Below are 13,949 nucleotides of genomic sequence, written 5' to 3'. Positions count from 1 at the left end.
TTGAAGTCTATGTTGTCTGTCCTATGTCTATGGTAGAATGGCCACCCCAGCCTTTCTTAAGGGTTTTTTTGCCTGAAGGATTGTCTTCCAACCTTTGTCTCCGAGTCAGTATTTGCTCTGGGTATTCAAATGTGTTTCATGCGAGCAGCAGCTTCAACTTTCTGATCCTTTTTTGCACTCTGTGTGGCATCTTGATTGGTGCATTTAGCCCATTGACATTGAGAGGGATTATTGTCATGGGGTTTTGTGATATCACTCCAGCCCCATTCGATATTAATTTCAAGTAGAAATCCTGGCACTAAAAAATGCAGGCACCCCCATCTCCAACTTTGAAATTTTACTTATTAGATTCACTCAGCCTCCCACAATTGCCAATTATATATATTTCTTATTTCTCTTATTTTGTTGGCCATGTGCAAGGCAAACGCCTCACCGCTGTACTAATCCAATGGTCGTGATATTGGTTCTCTTGGGAGTTTCTGATTTGGGGGTTTCACTCTAGTTAAAGTTATATATTGTTCCTAGTAATATACCTCTCCCAATTTTATTTTCTCGGAATGAGCTGGGCCAAGTCCCCATACCCACATTCACTGAGCAGGAGGAAACAAAGCAATTACCTCCGCCCACAATTACCATCTTCCTGGCAGAAAAGGGCCCATCTCTTCCACCACGGTTCAAATGAAAATAACGGCTTGCAGTCTTTTCCAGGGAGTTCTGTTCTGACCTCTGGAATTCTCAGAAAGGGGTAGAGGCCAGATTTTCCCTTTCACCATGAACTACAGCAGCCCAATATCACACCCTCCACCCTCCAAGAGGAGCAGCCTAACTCAGAGACATATTATCAAGCTGCCAAAGCACCAAATTTGTTTTGGATCTATAAATCCTGGACTGCAAGCAGCCACATGAAACACCTCAGAATGTTATAGTAGAGTCAGCCCAGTAGTATCAGAGGAGGGTAGCTTGGGGTCACTTGTTTGCACCTCGCAGATCTGTTCATGGTTTCTTCCTCAGAGCTGAGCTCAGAACCTAAGGCCAGCTAGTCCAGAATTTGATCAGCGCATCATTGCATGGTGCTAAAGAAGAAAAGATTCTGCATTCTTGCCCTGCGCCTGATGTGCCTCCTAAGCATGTAAGCTGCACTGGTGGGACTGCAGCTGCCTCCACAGCCCAGAGAACCCCCAAGGAGGAAGGTGCTAAAGTGAAATTAGGGATCAGGGCATGCCTTCAGGAAGGGAGCATGAGCCTACCTGTCTGTGCCTTCCCTAGGGCACTGCCCACCTGCCGAGGGCAATCCCAGTAGCATTGCCTTTGTTGGGATTCCACAGTACGAACTGGATGGGTGCAGGAGCAAGATGTGCACCTGGCACCATGCTAGGAGCAACAGTGAAGGGGGAAGGAAAGGGGTGAAAACACGGAGTACCTGCTCAGGTTATTGTCTCTGAAAGAGGCTTCTGTGTCCTTTGCATGTTGCCACTGCTTTCAGGCACCATGTTCCACTGGATTGGAGGAGCTGGGTGTGGGTGTGGGTTTTGGGGGTTGCCATTGGAAGGGACTGCTCTTGTAACATCTAGCCCTGGACGAGGCTGGAACAAGTCCCCCTCCTGATTGCTCTAGTGGTGCCCAAACTGGTCACCCAATCAATAACTATTCTCAGAGTGGACTGGCCCGTTCATCGTCTGCTGTCCAGGGCCCAGCTAGTGAGGTAGGGAGTAGCAGGTGGGCTGGGCGTGTTTGGATTAAACATTAATGCAGCTGTCATTGCTGCCTGGAGAAGTGACCCAGAGCCACACAGCACAGGTGGCCTCCAGAGGAGGAGGTAGTGCCAGGCAGCAATGGCTGAATTTGGACAGGTCCTGGCAGAAATCGGCGACTTCAGTCGCTTTCAGATCCAGCTGCTGGTGCTGTTGAGTATCCCCAACTTTCTAAGTCCCTTCTACATGTTTGGCCAGATCTTCATGGTTCTGGAGGAACCCCATCACTGCTCTGTGGCCTGGGTCAAGAACCAAACTCTCAACCTAAGTACCACAGAGCAGCTGGCCCTGAGCGTGCCCCTGGACACTAACGGTCACCCTGAGCCCTGCCTCATGTTCCAGCCGCCCCCCGACAATGCCAGCCTAGACGACATCCTTGGTCACCGCTTCAATGAGACCCAGCCCTGCGATGCAGGTTGGGACTATCCTGAAAACCGGGCCCCGTCTCTGCTGAATGAGGTAGGGCACCCTTCGGCCTTTCCTTGGACCTGCCACTTGGCTCCATGCTGTGGAAAAAAGTCCTGGAATTCTAGTTTACCTGTTGCTATCACTGCTTGACCTTTGTCCTCTGCCTGTTGGCCCTTGTACCTCACTATGCACTTTTGCTGTATGTCCCTCTGTCCATTTGATTTGGGTCATACCCGGCAGTGCTCAGGGCTTTCTCCTGGTTCTGCACTCAGAAGTCACTCCTGGAGGGGAGACCTGAGGACCATATTGGGGAGCCAAGGATCAAACCCTAGTTGCCAGATAAGTGCCCTACCTGTTGTCTTATCCGTATAGCCCTGTCCACTCAGCTCTGCCTTCCAGTCTTTCATTCTTGTCTTTCTGCCTTTCCGGGGCTACTCCTGGTCACTTGCTTGCTTTGCACATCTGTCTGCATCATCCCCCAAGATCTGTTACTTTCCCTGTGTATTCCCTGCTGCCCTGTGGGCTTCACTGGGCTTCTTGCCTTTCAGCTTTTCTCTTTTGCTCTCTGCCCACTTGCCAGCCTCTGGGATAGAGGGATACCTTGACACCTCGACTTGTCTTTTGTTTGTTTGTTTGTTTGTTTGTTTTGGGGCCACACCCAGCAATGGTCAAGGGTTAATCCTGACTGCACTCATAAATCGCCCCTGGCAGGCTCTGGGGACCATATGGGATGACAGGAATTGAACCACTGTTGTTTCTGGGTTGGTTGCGTGCAAGGCAAATGCCCTAACACTGTGCTATTTCTCCAGCCCCCCTGGACTTGTCTTGAGAGGATGAAGCACCTGAGAAAACTGGAAGCAAAGCAGGCACAGGCAAAGAGGCACTTCCTCTTGAGAGCAAGAAAAGCCTCCAGAGAGCAGTGAGGCCATTCAGTGGCTTCTAAGCCATGGAGTAAGGGGAAATGTGACCAAAAAACCCATAATTTTTGTTTGTGTTTTGGGGGGGGGATTACACCCAGCAGCACTCAGGGATTACATGTGGCTCTGTGCTCAGAAATTGCTCCTGGCATGCTCCGGGGACAAGATGGGATGCCTGAAATCCAACCTAGGTCTGTCCTGGATCATCAGCATGTAAGGCAAATGCCCTACCACTATGCTACCTCACCAGCCCCAGGACAAAACATTTGTTTATTTTTGGGTCACACCCGGCAGCACTCGGGTTACTCCTGGCTCTACGCTCAGAAATCGCTCCTGGCAGCTCAGGGGACCATATGGGATGCCGGGATTTGAACCACCGACCTTCTGCATGCAAGGCAAATGCCTTACTTCCATGCTATCTCTCCGGCCCCTGACAAAACATTTTTTAAACTTCACCCATCTGTGCTGGGGTAAAAGTGGGGGAGCCATGTGGCACCAGGAATTGAACCCAGGTCTGCCAAATACAAAATCATTGAGTCATACCCCTTGCCCTGGGGACCATCATGGACTCATCATGGAGCTGGGTCTCCAGGCACTGTGTGTGGACCAATTCTGGCAGACACAGGAGGGAACGTAGGCCAGAGACTTAAGGGGCAGGCAGTGTTTGGAAGACCCCCAAAATGATCACTTTGTGGTGGCAAATCCTGAGTCTTTGTGGGAAGTTTGTGTAGGAACTCCAAAATGAAAAATTCACTTTGGAAGAATCTCCTCTCAAGTGCTCAGATGGCCCGAAGGCTCCTGGCAATTCTCTCTTTTTCTTAAACTTTATTGATTGATGGATTGGTTGGATTTTGGGCACACCCAGTGGCATTCAGGGGTCACTTCTAGCTCTGCATTCAGAAATCACCCCTGGCAGGCTGGGGAACCATATGAGAGGCCAGGAATCGAACTGGGTCCCTCCTGGGTTGGCTGCATGCAAGGCAAACGCCCTACTACTGTGATATCTCTCCAGCTCCTCCTGGCAATTCTCAACCACTCAGGCCTGCAACTCAAAGCAAGGAACCAAGGTTGTGGTCCTGCTTGGGCTCTGCAGTGCCAAGGCTCCCTAGGCCAAGCCAGTCATGCCTGAGGCCCTCCAGCTGCAGCTGGTGATGCTCAGGGGCCTGTGTGATGCCTTGGATGAAACCAGAGTCAGCTGGTGTGCAGTGTGCCGGGCAAATGCATCATCCACTGGACTGACGTCTCTTTAGCCTCGTTCACTTCTTCTTCCCTGTGGTGGCAATAGACACACACATTTGAGGCTTTCGAAAGACTGTTTTAGCCAAAGGTCAATATTTACTTTCCTTTTTTTGTGGTTGTTCCCCCCACCTTATCCCCTGCCCATGGTGCTCAGAAATTCTCTCAAGGATTCTGGACCTCCCAACCAGAAGTTCAGGTCTGAGAATGGGATACTATGCAAGCCTCACAGTGACAGGGACCATGAGGGAGTTACTTGACTGCCACCACTTGGCAGTCTGGAGTCCACAAGACCTACACTTTCTGGGGCCAGAGAGATAGCACAGTGGTTGGGCATTTGCCTTGCATGTGGCCAACCTGGGAGGGACCCACTTTGACTCCCGGCATCCTATATAGTCTCCCAGCCTGCCAGGGGCGATTTCTGAGTGCAAAGTCAGGAGTGACCCCTGAGTGCTGCTGGGTGTGGCCCAAAAATCAATCAGTCAATCAATCAATAAAGTTTAAAAAGTACACTACACTTTCTGTTGCTCAATGTAGGGGAGGGGCGTAACCACATAGTGCTAGAGATCAAAGCAGGTCCACACACCCTAACTCCAGTCCTCAACATGATGTGACATCAATTTGCTCCTTTCTGGCTGCCTAAACGTATGTTCTACCTGCCACCTGCCTCCTGCACCTTTGTCTGATGCAGCACCAGAATAGGGGGCACCTCTGATCTCTCCCCCTCCTAGCCAAGCCCAAGCAGATTCCCCATTTGCCACTGCACTCTCTCCCACACCCACACTGGCAAATCTTCCTCTTCATGTACAAACTCTCCATCTACCAGGCCCCAGTGCTTCCTTCCTGAAAGCAAAGGGGGATTCTGACACAACATCCAGAGGAGAGAGGGGCACTTGGCTTCCTGGAAGAGTTAGGGTAGGATTCAGAGAGCAGAGCCCAGGAAGGCCTGGCAGCAGGGGCTGGGCAGTACCTGGGGAACAGCCTGCAGCCATGTACTTGGGATTGGGTACAGCTGGGGGCTTGGAAATGGAAGGGGAGTCCCCTGGACTTCACTGGTTCTGGGCCTGGGCCTTGAACCTCTTAGCCTTTGCTGAGGACACCCTCTTGAGGACTGTGACCCCCAAAGAAAGGTCCACTTTTGGCACTTTGTGCCCTGAGCACATGATAGCTTCATGCCAAGCAACTTGTAGAGATCAGTTCTGCCTGTGACCTGTCTGTGGAGGGGTGTAGGGCTCTCTATTCAACCATACCCATTTCCAGAGAGACTCTTCTCAGAGCTGACATCTCGAATTTCCTTTAGCAGCTTCCTCTTTAAACAGAAATAGTCAGGGGCCAGGGTGACAGCACAGCGGTAGGGCATTTGCCTTGCATGCAGCCTACCCAGGACTGACGGTGGTTTGAATCCTGGCATCCCATATGGTCCCCCGAGCCTGCCAGGAGTGATTTCTGAGTGAAGAGCCAGGAGTAACTCTGACCACCACCGGGTGTGGCCCCCCAAACAAAACAAAACAAAATAAACAGAAACAGACAATTCCCACACGAGGACACACACACTTGCCAACTCACAGATTGTACTGTTAGAGCACAGTGGCTATTTCTCCTCCTCCTAAGGGTGCCATGTTTCCTGAGGAGCCAATCCTTGGGGATGGACGCAGAGCCTTCAGCCCATCCACATAAACTTCTGCTGGTTTCTCAATTTGGGGCTCACATCCGGCTATGCTTAGGGATCACTTTTGGTGGTGCTTGGAGGGGGCTATATGTGGTGTCAGGGATTGATCCTGTGTTGGCCACTTATAAGGCAAATGCCTTAATCCCTGTGCTCTATCCAGCCCCCACATGAGCCTTTGACTAGAGGGGTACTAGACTGTGAATGGACAGAACAATGGACCACCACGGGAAAGAGAGAGAGGAGCTCTTTCTAGACTGGAGGAATATGAAATGCTGACTTTTCTGAGAGGGTGGGAAACAAGCAAGACCCAATTTGTAAAAGGTCTTAGACACAGGGCTAGGAAATTTCTCTTACAAACCTCAGAAGGTTTTCGAACCTGAAAGAGGATGTGATGGGTTTGTAAATGCACCAAGGAATGGGGGCCCACAGCAGGCCCACATCATGCCCTCCTCTATGGGTTTGGGTGGGGGGGTGTTTGATGGTGTCCCAGATGGGAGCGCCCTTTATCTATGCCATCTGTAACACGATGCCACCCCAGAACCTGGGCACATCCTGGGCCTTCTCTGAGCCGAGTCCCTGCTTTCTCGATGCTTGAGTAAAGATTTGATGAGAGAAGAGTCACGGCAAGGCAGGGAGGTGAAGGGAATGTAGCTACAGAGCAGGAGCAACCACCCCAGAAGACCCCCAGGATATGGCTCCTGCATCACAGCCCTAGTCCCGGTCTCTGTCATTGTCTCCGACTCTACTTCCTGTGTACAGGGACTACGCAACCTCAGCCAAGCCCACATAGACAGCTCATATGACCACCTTACTCCTTGTGTATCTTCTGTTAACAAGACAACACAATGCTATGTGTGTGGAAAACGAAGCCTTGGCTGGTGAACCGACCAATTCAGTGTCTCACAAAACTACTCAATGTACTAACTCTGGAGGGTGATGGCTGAGAACCTTCATTTACTGTTATTCAGTTTAAATTATGTCTAACTCCCAGGTGAGCCACATCTGCAAGACAAAACCCAAGCAGGACAGAGCCTGGGAAAAGTATAAGCTCAGGCATCTCCTGTCCTCCCCTCTTCATTCCCTGGGGAAGCAGCTAATCATTTGCCACACATGGCAAGTCCTCAGCTATCTGCTTGAAACTACAATGGGCTGGAGAGATGGTCGGGTAGGCACTTATTTTGTATGCAGTCAACCAGGGTTCAATCCCCGGTGTCCCATATGGTCCCTCAGACCCTGCCAGGATTGATTCCTGAGCACAGAACTAGGAGCAAGCCCTGAACACAGCTGGGTGTGGGCCCCAAATAAATAATAAAACAAACAGAAGAAATCAAGTTGTCTACAAGAGTACAAGTTTAAGCACAGTCTTGTCTCCTGGATTGGTTCCTTTCTAGCTGAAGAATATTTCATTCCTAGCTTCTTCAATGGTGAGGCACAACCCTCATACTGAATGTAGGATTCACAGAAAATTTGGCCACGGTTCTAGGTTTTGAACACACGAAAACCAAAAGTTCATTCCAGATCCATGTTTTTGAATGTTTTTTTTGTTTGTTTGTTTTTGTTTTTGGCAGTACTCTTGTTGCATTTCTTGGATGTGAAAGGCTTGCAAATAGAAAATGTTTAAGATGAGGATCTGGGGACACAGGACAGTGTATAGCAAACTTGCCTTGCATGCAACCAATGCAGGTTTAATCCCCAGCATTACATACGGTTCCCCCAACTTCTGGGCCCAGCCAGGAGTAATCCTTGAACACAGAGGCAGGAGTAAATCCTGAGTTTCAATCCAAAATTAAAAGTTTAAGCTTCCGGGCCGGAGAGATAGCCTGGAGGTAAGGCATCTGCCTTCCATGAAGAAGGACAGTGGTTCGAATCCCGGCATCCCATATGGTCCCCCGTTCCTGCCACGGTCGATTTCTGAGCGTAGAGCCAGGAGGAACCCCTGAGCGCTGCCGGGTGTCCCCCCCCCCCACCCCCCCAAAAAAGTTTAAGCTTCCCTGATGGAGTTGGTAGTGACTGGCTAGCAGGCTAGCACAAGCCTTGGAAATACCTTCATTTGTTCATACTCAGCCATCACTCAAATTCCCCTCAGTTTCTCTCCCCGTCTGAGGATTAGGGATGTGAATCCCATTAGCATCAGGTAGTGGCACCCAGGCTTAGTGGCTTCATTCTTCCTTCCTAAGGCTTATTGGCAGACTTGTGTGAGCTTATATATGTCAAGTATTGAGCTGGTTAGCACCACAGTGAGCATTCAGTAGTATGTATCGTTGTTGGGAGCCACATCCATGAATTCTGCAGGAGAATTTGTGTGTCCTGTTCCCCTGGCAAATCTTGGTTTACGGAGCACGTACGTCCTTGCAGCAACAATGTGGGTGAGTCAATGTGCTGCTGATGTGTACCCGAGCTACATGACAGGCATGTTTGCTCCATCCTGCTTCCCAGGCTGTGGGGCATGTGTGTATATATGTATGTGTCTAGGGTGTGTAAACACATTAGCACTCTGCCGACTTAGAAATCCGATTGTTGGGCCCGGAGAGATAGCACGGCGGCGTTTGCCTTGCAAGCAGCCGACCCAGTACCAAAGGTGGTTGGTTCGAATCCCGGTGTCCCATAGGGTCCCCCGTGCCTGCCAGGAGCTATTTCTGAGCAGACAGCCGGGAGTAACCCCTGTGCACTACTGGGTGTGGCCCAAAAACAAAAACAAAAACAAAATCTGATTGCCTGTGAATGGCTGGTGTTTTGGGGTGGTTGCAGCCTGGTGGGAAAGTGTGAAGGGGCCTAGTTTGGTCAACAGGGGTGCCCTGACTGTGGAGAGGTGACCCTGCTTATCATAAACAGAGATAAGCTGTAGGTCCGAGGCTTCCCAGCTCTATCTCCTCATTATCGAGGTAACTTTACACAAGGATTCAAGTCTGAATCTCCAGTGTCATGGTTTAGTAGCTAAGTCCAACCCTGTCTAGCCAGGGTTTCTTCCAAAGATCAAACGTTCTTTCTTCAGTAAAATGCAGTTCCCAACGGAGTCCAAGTGCCCTCATGTCCTGCTCAATATCTCAGCCCTTGATCGCTGCCCTCTCTGGGAACTGCCCATCAGTTCTTTCAAGGTGCTTGCGGGCCTCTCAGCAAATGTTGCTTATAGACACCCACTGCCCGGAAGGAAGCAGCATGAGCTCCTGGTGACGCTGAGCCATCCCAGCCTGAGAGTTCGTGTGAGCACACACGGACAATTCTGTTTTCCTCCGAAGTCTTTAGTATTGAGCTGCACATATTCTTTGTACACATTTGCTAAGAAGTCTGAGGAGGTTTTTCTCTTATGTTAAAAAAAAAATTTCCGGGGCCGGGCGGCATTGCTCAGGGGTTACTCCTGGCTGTCTGCTCAGAAATAGCTCCTGGCAGGCACGGGGAAACATATGGGACACCGGGTTTCGAACCAACCACCTTTGGTCCTGAATCGGCTGCTTGCAAGGCAAACGCCCCGCTGTGCTATTTCTCCGGGCCCCTCATTTATTCTTTTTTAAGATGAGAGAATTTTCGAGGAAAGGTCCACAGAATTCACCCAGAGTTGTGTTGTTTAAGAAACCTGAGACAAAAACCACATTTTACAATCACAAAAAAACTGTAGGCCTCTGACTTAGGGTAACTCTTACTACACTGAGCTCACCATCCATGCCTTGTACACAGGAGCCCCAGAGCTTATCCCTGCCTCCACTTGGAACGTACAGCACCAAAAGCCCAAGTCATGTCTGAACACTATCTGCAACAGCTCAAAACAAACGAACAAACATTGCTCTGGGCCCTCCCAGAGTCCTTCCTACACAGGCCCCAGTCATTTTGGTTACTTAAGAGGTTACTGAGTGAGAGTAAAAATGACAGGAAAAGTGACGGGAACTCTGGCCCCATAACATAGGTGCCTCATGCTTTTCTGTGTCTGCCTCAGTTTCACCTGGTGTGTGACCGGAATATCCTGAAGGAAACCTCGCAGTCTGTGTTCATGGCCGGCCTTCTCTTCGGAGCCCTCATCTTTGGGCCTCTCTGCGACCGGTAAGAAGTCCAGTCAGCTCATCCCTGACCTAGCATGCACTCGGGCTCCTGGGGTCACCTCACCTCACCCCAGTGTTCCTATCCTGGTATCCAGAAGAAGGATCCCCTGGCCCTTCTGTGTGGCTTCTTCCTCCCCTTGGTTCCTGTGAGCTGTTCCCAGAACGCCCCCCTCCCCACCATTGGTCTGCCCTTTTCTTATGCCAGGATCGGCCGCAAGGCCACAATCCTGCTGCAGCTGCTCCTCTTCGCCGTCGTGGGGCTCTCCACAGCCTTTGTGCCCAGCTTCGAGCTCTACATGGCCATGCGCTTTGCTGTGGCCACCGCGGTCTCTGGCTACACCTTCAGCAACGTGGCCCTACGTGAGTACTGGGCTTTGAAGCCTAGGCCAGGGGTCAGGGGTGAGACGGTGGCCAGAGAGGAAAGGCCACCCTGTGGGCTCCCTGTGGGGATCAGAGGTCCCAGAGATGCCACCTCAGAGGGGGAGGAGGAGGAGGAGGAATGGAAGGGAGCAGCTCATGTCTGTCGGCAGTTTCAGAGTGGGTAGGCCCCCAGAGGAGGACCCAGGCGGTGGTGCTGGCCCAGTGCTCCTTCTCCGTGGGACAGATGGTCCTCGCAGGACTCGCATATGGCATCCGCAACTGGAGGCTCTTCCAGATTGCCGGCACGGCACCCGTCTTGCTACTTTGCTTCTACTTCTGGTGAGGAGACTGGACGGTCCTTGGGCTCTGCTCACACACACCCCGGCCCCAAGGAGATGGGCTGTGAGCATGTGGAGATCAGGATGGCTCCTGGCAGAGCCCAGCTTACAGCAGCCATGCTCTTCCTTCAGGGTTCTTCCTGAATCCGCCCGCTGGCTACTCACTCAGGGAAAGGTGGAGGAGGCCAAACGAGTGATCCAAAAGGCAGCCAGGGTGAACAGGCGCAAGATTTCCCCTGAGCTCCTGAGCCAGGTAGTTGCATGCAGCAGGCTGGCATTACCCCCTGGGGCGCACACCTCCTAACCTTGGCCAGCCCTCATGATGCCTCTTCTCCCAGCTGGTCCCTGAGAAGACAGGCCCACGGGGGAGTCCCCTCGATCTGTTCAGACACCCCCAGCTCCGTAAGATTACTCTCATTCTCTTTTGTGTCTGGTGAGTGCCCTGGCGCGCCTCCTGCTCCCTGACTCCCCACCCAGGGGGGCTGAGGGTCGGGAGAGGGGGCCGCAGACGAGGCATCTGGGCCTGATGAGGTCTTCCTCCCCTGAGACAGGGATGGTTGGGTCCTTCCAGGTTCGTGGACAGTCTGGGGTACTTCGGGCTGAGTCTCCAGGTAGGGGACTTTGGCCTGGACATCTACCTGACGCAGCTCATCTTTGGAATAGTGGAGGTGCCTGCCCGTTACTCCAGCATCTTCTTGATGCAGTGGTTGGGGCGCAAGTGGAGTCAGCTGGGGGCTCTAGTGCTGGGGGGTCTCATGTCCATCGCCATCATCTTCATTCCAGCAGGTAACAGCAGCTCTCTCCAGATCCTCTGTCCTCACTCACCCTCTGGGGGGAGTTGGGACTATAAATCAGGACTAAGGGTTTATGGGGCGGGGGGAGTTGGGACTATTAATCAGGACTAAGGCTTAAGGGGCTCGGGTACAAAGGGCCAAAAGGATGAGTTGTTTCAATGTCATGTGACTAACCAATAAACTCCCTTCCCCAGATTTGCCCATAGTGGTCACTGTGCTGGCCGTAGTGGGGAAGTTTGCCACAGCTGCCGGCTTCACCATCTCTTACGTGTACTCTGCGGAGCTCTTCCCCACCGTGCTCAGGTACCACTGAGCCTCGCCCTCGGTCCATTCCCTAGAGCCCACAGGTGGGGACCAGGGGAACCATAAATACAGGCCCAGCGTCCTGGTTGCATCTGAGCTGGACAGAACAGCAGGCCAGGCTGTCCCTTGTCCACCCAGCACAAAACACATCTAGGACTGAAGTGTCCAGGGGCAAACAAGGGTGGGCTGGGGATGAGAGGTGCTACCGCTCACAGGTGAGATGAGCAGGTCGAGCCCGGGCTTTGAGAAGCAGGAGCTGGGGTCTTCCTTGGCTTTGCACAGGTGAAGGGTGCCAAGTGGATATTCCTTCTCCTCCCCGCACCGGCCTTCCCCAGGCAGACAGGCATGGGGCTGGTTGGGGTCTTCTCGCGGATCGGGGGCATCGTCACTCCACTCGTGATCCTGCTGGCCAAATACCACGTAGCCATCCCGAAGCTGCTCTATGGAGGCCTCCCCATTGGAGCAGGCTTGCTCTGTATCCTGCTACCTGAGACACGTGGGCAGGCCCTGAAGGACACCCTCAATGACCTAGGAGAGCACCCCCCTGCACGGTAAGCTCCCCCACTTTCTTGGACAATGTCTGGGAACATACCCATGAGTCTAGGACTTGCATTTCACTGCAATGGGGACCCCTCTGAAGGCCACGGGCCTTGCTGATGGGTCCCTACATTATGGAGCATCGGTGCCACGCCACCAAGTCCTGGATAGCTAGTGATAGCTTTCTCCCCCTCTAGGTCAGCACCTGCAGAAAAGAAGGCAGCTGGGAACACCCAAAGCCCTGGAGTGGTCTTCATGAGCAGTACATACTTTTGAGTGTGACTCTGAGCCAGAACCTTCCTGGAAATTTGCTACGACTCAGCTGGGACCATGGGCAGAACACCATCACCTATGAGGACAGTGTTGAGTTGACCAGCCCCTGCTCCTTGCCTTGCAGCCAAGCCCACTTAGAAACCTCACACCCCTTGGGCCCGGAGAGATAGCACAGCGGCATTTGCCTTGCAAGCAGCCGATCCAGGACCAAAGGTGGTTGGTTCGAATCCCGGTGTCCCATAGGGTCCCCCGTGCCTGCCAGGAGCTATTTCTGAGCAGACAGCCAGGAGTAACCCCTGAGCACTGCCAGGTGTGGCCCAAAAACAAAAAAAAAAAACAAAACAAAAAAAACACCTCACACCCCTCAGACTCCTCACCCCACATTCCAGTTCCTGCTTCCAGCCCCAGGCTTTTGGTGCAAGGACATGGCTATGTCTCAGACTTGTTCTCCCAAGGGCTTGGAGATATGACTCCCCAGACCTGATGTCTTGCCGCAGTCACCTGTCCTCAAAATATAGCCCAGTTCAGAACAGAGCTTTTAGGTGGGACTTTTCCAAACCCAGGACCAGAGGAGGAAAAGAAGCTGTGGCCCTATCCAAAAATGGGGAGAAGAAATTAACAGATACTTTCTCAAAGAAGAAATATAAATGGCTAATGAAAAAAATGCTCCACATCACTAATCATCAGGGGGATGCAAATCAAAACCACGATGAGGGACTATCTCACACCACAGAGACTGGCACACATCACAAAGAACAAGAACAATCAGTGCTGGTGGGAATGTGGGGAGAAAGGAACTCATTCACTGCTGGTGGGAATGACATATAGTCTAGTCTTTATGGAAAACAATATGGAGATTCCTCAAAAAACTGGAAATTGAGCTCCTATATGATCCAGCTAGACCACTCCTAGGGATATACCCTAAGAACACAAAAACAATGCAAAAATGCCTTCTGTACACCTATATTTATTGCAGTGTTATTTACAATAGCCAGAATCTGAAGACAACCAAGATGCTTAAAAATAGATGAGTAGGGGGCTGGAGAGGTGGCACTAGAGCTAAGGTGTCAGCCTTGCAAGTGCTAGCTAAGGAAGGACCACGGTTCGATCCCCAGGAGTCCCATATTGTGAGGGGAGGTCAAACCCCTTGTTGATGGTCTGCAAGTCTAAGAATAACTCCCAGAAAGATAAATTGAATCCCATTCTTCCGTCCCCCCTTTTGGGGGAGACTTTGATAATAATATCTGGAGTAAGTAATCAACGAATGCAAAAGATTAGGGGACCAAAGGTTCAGCAAAAGGAGTCTTTTGTCAGTTGCAGCCAGCTCCAAAA

At 51.6% G+C, this 13,949-nt stretch overlaps 1 protein-coding gene across 2 annotated transcripts; it reads left to right on the top strand.

The window, feature by feature from the left end:
* Positions 1–1,832: 1,832 nt before the first annotated feature.
* Positions 1,833–12,764, top strand: SLC22A13 (solute carrier family 22 member 13). Of its 2 annotated transcripts, XM_049766412.1 has the most exons (10): positions 1,833–2,210; positions 9,910–10,013; positions 10,218–10,372; positions 10,543–10,711; positions 10,843–10,963; positions 11,049–11,143; positions 11,282–11,496; positions 11,699–11,807; positions 12,143–12,358; positions 12,542–12,764. In XM_049766412.1, the coding sequence occupies exons 1-10, from the start codon at positions 1,833–1,835 to the stop codon at positions 12,618–12,620; spliced, it is 1,641 nt and encodes a 546-aa protein (XP_049622369.1). In that variant the 3' UTR covers positions 12,621–12,764. The 2 variants fall into 2 exon arrangements, 1 of the variants encoding a protein (XP_049622369.1); XR_007491869.1 differs by lacking the exons at positions 1,833–2,210; positions 10,218–10,372; positions 10,543–10,711; ... (3 more) ...; positions 11,699–11,807; positions 12,143–12,358 and having other exon boundaries at positions 9,851–10,013; positions 12,542–12,647.
* Positions 12,765–13,949: the final 1,185 nt, after the last annotated feature.

This window comes from Suncus etruscus, chromosome 20 (genome assembly GCF_024139225.1).
Source record: "Suncus etruscus isolate mSunEtr1 chromosome 20, mSunEtr1.pri.cur, whole genome shotgun sequence".
Lineage (NCBI taxonomy): Eukaryota > Metazoa > Chordata > Mammalia > Eulipotyphla > Soricidae > Suncus > Suncus etruscus.
The sequence above is the reverse complement of the archived record's forward strand: the minus strand, read 5'-3'. Positions and strand labels throughout refer to the sequence as shown.